The sequence below is a fragment of the Cryptomeria japonica genome, chromosome 1 (assembly GCF_030272615.1).
Source record: "Cryptomeria japonica chromosome 1, Sugi_1.0, whole genome shotgun sequence".
In the NCBI taxonomy this organism is placed as follows: Eukaryota; Viridiplantae; Streptophyta; class Pinopsida; order Cupressales; family Cupressaceae; genus Cryptomeria; species Cryptomeria japonica.
In genome coordinates this window covers 686,852,627-686,859,981 of record NC_081405.1, presented here as the reverse complement: position 1 = coordinate 686,859,981, position 7,355 = coordinate 686,852,627, and the positions used below count along the sequence as shown (strand labels likewise).

Genomic DNA, 7,355 nt, shown 5'->3' with positions numbered 1-7,355 from the left:
GAAGACTGAAATACAACATACTCGGTCGAGTGTTAATCGACCGTGGGAAACAGAGGGAGCCTGTCCATCCAATTGATCTCCAATAAGAAAAGTTAACGGCACCAGCCGACAACATGATTAAAATGTTGAAATCAGTTCCTCTTAAAATATTTTTTTACCCGAGGCTAAGAATATGTATGAAAATGAGAATGGATGGTTATTGGGCTTTGTGAAAAGCCTTAGCCTAATGTTTTAGATATTCTAAGGGGGACGTGTGCAATTTTTTGGAAAAAAATAAAGCAACTAGGCAATTGGGCTGAAGTGGGTAAAACATTTCAACAATTCATGTATTGTCCCAAAAAGAAACAACGATAAAGGATGGGGCAAAGCGTGCATGAAATGACCAAGTGCCCCGGCCATCGATCTCAGGAACCTGATACAATTCTGGAGTTTAGTAGTGACGTGACATCAAACTGTAGTGCATTGAGATATGATGCGAATGGGAAAACTATTTAATTATAAATGAACACGGATACCAACAAGGGACGCCTATTTGGCCGCCGTAGTACAAAAACCCAGGTATCTCTTGGGCCACCCTCATATATGATGGTTGCACCTGTCACCAATGATTTTGTCCTTGGGTAAGTAAACACTCAGGAGGAGAGCAACACAAATTGTCCCATCACTACATATTTGTTTTTGCTTGTTTGGGAATGTGGAGCTCTTTGCATTCCTATGGTTTCCCCTCCTTTGGAGAAAGACAAAAATAAATAAAAAATGAATTGAATTGTTTAAATTATATATTAAGGGCAAATATTGATTTGGATATGTTTAATTTGATAAGTGTATTTGAGTTGGAGTATTATTAGGATGAGTGACCTTTCGAGAAGGCTCAATGCTACATCTGTGTGAGCATCATTTAGACGAATTGAGTGTTAAGTGAACTATTCATTCTTATGAGAGATGGTTTTTTGTGAACCATTACTCATGAAACATGGGAAGTGGCTATTCTCCACACAAAAATGTCATATGTACAAAATCAAAATCTGCAAAATGTGAGATTTTTATGTGATTTTCACCACTCCAATCCTCATAATTCACTTCCTCAATGTTGTTAAAACCCAAAAAATCTAAAGAAAAATCGTCATGTTATGAAGATTTGAATTTTTTGTAAGTGTGTGCCTTTTTGTGTGAAGATAAGTCATTGGTGAAACATGGAGTAACGAATCTGACCCAAAAAAATACAAATCTTGATAACAATATCATAATGTTTTAGTATTTTTAATGAACAAAATGATTTACAATTTAAATAATAAAAAAAACAAAAAAAAAACGAAAGTATAAAATCATTAAACATAAACAATATAATTAAACTTATTTACATAAAAGTACAGAAATATGATATAATAATTTTTATACATTAAAAAAATGACAATTAAATGTAACAAAAAAAATAAAAAAAATGACAACCCTCTCCATAGAAGTGTATGAAAAGTTAAAAAATTGAAAGAATTAAATCTTCTTCTACCCGAATCCTCACCTCCCTTTCCCCCTTCTCCGATCTCTATATATTTTAATGGAAAGCCACTCAAATCAATCGACCTCTCAGTTGAGATGGCTGTGAATCACTGTAAAACAAAATTGTAAGGGGAAAGTAATTAGTAGTTGATTGAGCTTTAGTAGTTATGAGTGTGGTGAGATATTAAAAGATTATGCCTTCTAATTTTATAGTATTATTAGTTGTAATTATAAATAAATTAATGTTAATAATTATTATTAATCATTAAATTGAATTAAATTATTATTGTTGATCATTATTACTAATAATTAAATTATATAATATTTTTATTATCGATTATTATTACAATGAATTAAATTGTATAATCTTTTTATAATAATAAGAGAAGTGATATTTAACAATTCTTGTAGGAATAGATAAAACTTTTGGATAATATGTATTTAAGTCTTTTTTGCATTGATGTTTTCAATCACACTTTATGATCTATCTTCACATGAGAAATAATAAAATGAATTGAAAACATAACTCTCTAAATAGTAGGTGAGGACTATGGTAGACAAGAAAGGAATGGGACCTATCCATCAAAAAAAGAAAGAAGTGGGACCCCCAAAAAATTAAAGAAATAAAACTTTGTCTCAATGTGAGGTTGTTGGGAGAAAACTTTGAGCTAGCAATAGAAACCTTTAGACTACACATTAGATGCAATTTAATATGCCTTAGTAGGGAGATGAATCCATTATTATTCATTGCAGGTATAATTTTAGTAGTGATGATGTTTTAAAGAGAGTGGTTCTCTAAGTATAATCCATGTGGATTAGAGGCATGCTTAATACATCTCAATATAAATATGCTTATTTATCTAAAAATATTTGTGGTAGCACAAATTAGCTATATAACATGGTGAATGATATGAAAAAAAGATAAGTCTTGCATATTAAAGGGAATCAAGCACGTGATTTGCTAATGCCATTGATAATCTAAGAGTTAGGCATGCATACTTAATATGACTCGTGTGTGAAGTGGCCATTGGTTTGAAACTATATATCATAGACACCACATGGAATAAAGTAATGAGAGTTGTTTCAAAGGACACAAATATATGTTTAAGGGATCAATCTCTCATCATGTATATTTTTAGATAATATTATAACAAATAATTTTTTTATTTTGACTTTGATTCACAACTTGAAGGTGTGGGCCCCAAACTTTAGAACAATAGAAGAGGGTGGCTACGATTGTAAGTGAAATAATGAGGATCTTCATTTGAATATATTGAGATTGAGCCTAAAAGTATTGTTTTTTGAGGATAATAAGAGCAATACATGATGCCATTAATCTTATAGTGCACATATCTTATAGTAACAAGGTGATGTTTTTCAATTTTGGAGGTCAAATTGTGAAGCACATATATTTCGATTGGATGTTTAAAAATAATGGAGGATTTGTCATCGACATATTCAAGCTTCCATAATGTAGATTTGGGATCATTTGGAGTAGTTTTGAAGAATTTATTGAGAAATTAGGGTTTCCACCAAATTTGTTCCCAAGGCCACAAATGAAGTTTTTGGTAAGAAAGATCTATGCTTTGATAAGTTACAATTATTATTTTTAGATTATTTCAGTTTATTTTGTGAAAACTCTTAAAAAATTATTTTGTTGCACAATGGTGAGAGTTTCATTAAGAGGCAAAGGAAGTGATCTTGTGATGCTTGGAAAGTATTCACAAAAGGATGATCTAATTTAATTGAGATGGGTTCCATTGGTATTGAATCTATAATGAAATAAAACATTAAGGTTAAGTATGATTTTCAAAATTAAAGGAGTTGTCCTCCATGAGAGAAGATATCAACGCTTAAGCAAAAATAACTAGTAATAAGAAGAAAATGCATGGAAATTTCTTCATTATATAACTAATAATAAGAAGAAAACACAGAGACAAGTTGGTCAAGGGCCATTATATTATTCCCAGTTTGATGGCATGGAAAGGGGTTCATTGTCATGAAAATATTATAAAAAGTTTTTTTTTTTAAAAATCTTGTCTAATCAATTAATCAGCTAATTGAACATACAATGAGATATTTTATGAAACAAATTTTATTTCTAAATTATAACATATATGCCACATATGCAAGAGAAATGTCTAATCAATGAATCAATGCAACCATCTATTCAATAAATCAAATCAGATCTAAGCAAGTAAACTTGAATGCATACAAATGGATTAGAAAAATTGTAAGCACACGCTAAGTCAAGTTCACAAAAAATGTAATAGAGGAAAATTGGTCCTAAACTAACATGTGCATTAACCTAGGTTCAATTCATTTTTCTCATACAATTTTAGAGGTGTGAGTGGGCTTGGCTTGTTGTCCATAAGGAAGAGCCATGTTGTATAGGAGTCACGCTTTTGTTGATTGCAATTGATTGAGTGTGTATGCATTAAACTAGGCTAAAGAAGGCTAAATTAAGAAAGATTGGCAAAATATATAAAATATATAACATAAATGCAAAAGAAAGGTATGCATCTGGAAAGGAGATGCAATGAAGAACCTGGTGTTGAAATTTAGTGTTGATTTTTCCACAGAGTTGCAAGGCATCATTGTATTGAAGGTTGTTTTGTCACAAGTGGATGGCATAAATGTGGTTAGAAGTTTGTTTGGTTCTTGTCCTCCATATTTTAAGAAAAGGTGCCCAACTCTAGTATCTGACGATTTTTTGCCATTTGAAATTTGAAATTGTTTGTCATTGTTTGCTTTGTATGTCTAGTTGTTTTGTCACGAGCGGATAGTAGAAATGTAGTTAGAAGTCTGTCGAGCTATTGTCCTCCATATTTCAAGAAAAAGTGTTCGAAAACTAGCGCCTAGCTCTAGTATGTGACGCTTTTTTGTCATTTGAAGTCTAAAATTGTTCATCATTGTTTGCTTTGTTTTTCTATATACATGTCTCACAATTAGATCTAAATTGAATAATAGAAGATGTGCTTTATAGAGGGGTTGCAAGATTATTTAAAATATAGGTCGACAAATAACGATCAAATGCAAAGGTTGAGGCCAGATCATGAATAACGAATGCTAACACTTGCAATACTGAAAATTTGAATCCCTTTTGGCAAGACTAGGTTCTCTAGTCCACCAAAAAGAGGGCTTTCAAAAGGGAGAAATGTGTTTGATTCCTAAACATAGGACCTAGTCTTGGATTTTGCGTTTGACGATGATTAAGTTTTAGGCTTTGATGATAAAGTTTTAAGGTAGGATAGAACATAAATAGGCTTAAAATGAATTAGGAGAATACACATTAAAGCAAGTGGTAAATATAAGGAAATCGTTAGAGTAAACATTTCACTAGACAATTTAATCTTGATAACATGATTTCATCTTAGGCAAACAATGGAATATGTTCCTTTGAATGATGCTTGTGTAAGGAAAATTGGACTGGGGTAAGAATTTTTTTTGGGATATACTATAATAAAGGGGAAGAGCAATATATTCTGATGCTAGTAGTCAGGGTCCTAAATTGGTTCAATAGTTGTTGAGATTGATAAATAAGAAAGTTGGCAGATGTAATTGTTGATTCTACAAACAATAGTGGCTAATATGCTTTCGATAAGTTGTCCTAATTGTCAATGGTGTGATCATATGTATATTTGATGAATATAGTGAATTAGGGATACAAGCCTAAGACACATAATTTGGCACTTTTTACATATTGGTTAGTGAATAACAATCATGTCTTATAATATTCAACATGAGAAATATTTAAATTTAAATATAAAAATGATGAGACGAGGTTTCAAATGTAGTCCACTCCAAAAGACAAAATTGTAGATGTAAGGTCATCTACAATAGATAATACTATTTAAAAAAAATAAATTGAAAATATTTTAAAGTAAGTGATATGACGTCAATAACACTACATTCAAGTTTAAAATTAGCAAAAATGTTAAAAGTAACCAATTAAATAGTAAGACCATACATTAAAAACATCTTCACAAAAATAACATAAAACAAATAAATATATAAATTTTATAAAAAAATATTAATATTAATTATTTCTTTAACTTATTTTATTTGTAATAATCGATATGAAGAATCTTCCTATTTAAGTCAGAAATTTTTTTTTGTAAGGACTGTACCTCAAAGTAAGGCATAAAAAGGGGGTGATAACTTACAGCTCAAAGTATCGATTCATTTTAAATTAAGAAGGCTTATATTCCAATAAGAGAAATAAAATAGGAGCCAACATCTACCGGAAACAAAATCAGTTTCAGCAAGCCCATGGGACCGTATCCTGAACGTTACTTCGGCAAGCCCATGGGACCGTAACCTGAAGAAACATATAAATATTACTATAGGTCGCTGCACAATATTACTTGTCGGGGAAGATGCCAATAAATTTATCCCTAACTTGGGATTAGGGGCGAAGGGTGTGACGGTAATTAGCAAAGTCGGAAAGTTAAAAAGAAATGATATTAAATTAGGAGGAAACGTCTGGCGAGTCCCGATCCGGACCGGTCCAGAGCAGCAGGTATAAAAGCAGGCCAGGTTAAAATGGCCTAAGCGGCTGTGAATGTTTCTCTTCGTTTCATTCTTCCCTTTTTCAGCAGATTGAGGGGAAGCATAATGTGGGGCGGGGCTACCAGAATGCTGCAGCAGGAGGAGGAGGAGGAGAGTAATGGCAATGGTGGTGGTGGTGGTGGTGGAGGAGGCGGAGGAGGATTTAAGGAGGAGCATCTGGTGGGCTTGGCGGGGCTGAAGAGGGAGAAGGGCTTCATTGAAATGACGTGCGGCTGCACCAGCGCCAAATACGGGGACGCCGTGGCCCGACTGAGAATTACTGACGAGGGCGTTTTCGAGATCGTGGGGTGTGAGTGCTCCCCTGGTGGCTGCTGTGACGAGGGCACCATGAAACCTCCTGCTTTCGAGAAGCACGCCGGCAACCGCTCAAAGAAATGGAAGAATAACATCTGGGTCCTCCGCCACAACAAGAAACTGCCCCTCTGTAAAACAGAGCTTCTGGGGTACTATAATAACAGGGGCCGCCGGGGAGGGTCGAAGCCCAAGGTTGTCCACCGTGATGAGTTTGTGCGCTGCGCCTCCTGCGGGAAGGAGCGGCGATTCAAGCGCCGTGACAGGGATGAATGCCGCCTCCACCATTCAGCCGCCAATGATCCCAATTGGGTTTGTTCCGATTTTCCCTATGAGAGAATTGGGTGTGAATTGGAGGAAGAAAGGGCCGCCAGCCGAAAGGCTTACAGGGGCTGCAGCAAGGTGCCTGGCTGTGAGGGTTGCCCCTTCTGTGTCTGCTTGGGCTGTGAAATCTGCCTCTTCAGGGACTGCAACTGCCGCTCTTGCATTGATTTTTATTCCTGCAATGCCTGAGGGTCATAAAATAAGAGAACAAACATTTGCCATTGAATTCGTCTCTGTATCATTGGGGGCTGTAATGGTGATTTTTTCCCTTGTTTTTAACTTCAATCATTATAATACCAGAAACCGCCCTTTCTTTTCTGCCATTGGTTTTTCTGTATGTCAATTTAAAGCCTTTTAATTTGAAATCTTCTTAATTCAGGGATTTTGCAATCCATTATGCAGAGCTGACTTTTAGCGTTATTATTCTTCAAAGTGTATCCAGTTGTCTTCTTTGTTTAAAGATTGGTTTGTTTGTATGGAGCAGATTTAAAACTTTATTGAAAGCTGGTGATGACACCTAGATTATGACTGGAAAAATACACTGTTTCTGTTCTGTAGTTTTTAAATTAAAAAAATCGAGCTTTAATGTAGTGCATATTATGACTGCCAAACATCTAGTCGCAATGTCGTCGTTATGTAGCTATCAACGAGCCGTCTGGGAATCGATCTCG

The 7,355-nt window shown here is 34.4% G+C and overlaps 1 protein-coding gene across 1 annotated transcript; it reads left to right on the top strand.

Moving 5' to 3' along the window:
* The first annotated feature begins 5,941 nt into the window (after positions 1 to 5,941).
* Positions 5,942 to 7,007, top strand: LOC131072493 (protein ULTRAPETALA 1). The gene has a single exon (XM_058008657.2). It carries the CDS (start codon positions 6,115 to 6,117, stop codon positions 6,871 to 6,873), a length of 759 nt encoding a protein of 252 aa, XP_057864640.1. The 5' UTR covers positions 5,942 to 6,114; the 3' UTR covers positions 6,874 to 7,007.
* The last annotated feature ends 348 nt before the right edge of the window (positions 7,008 to 7,355 follow it).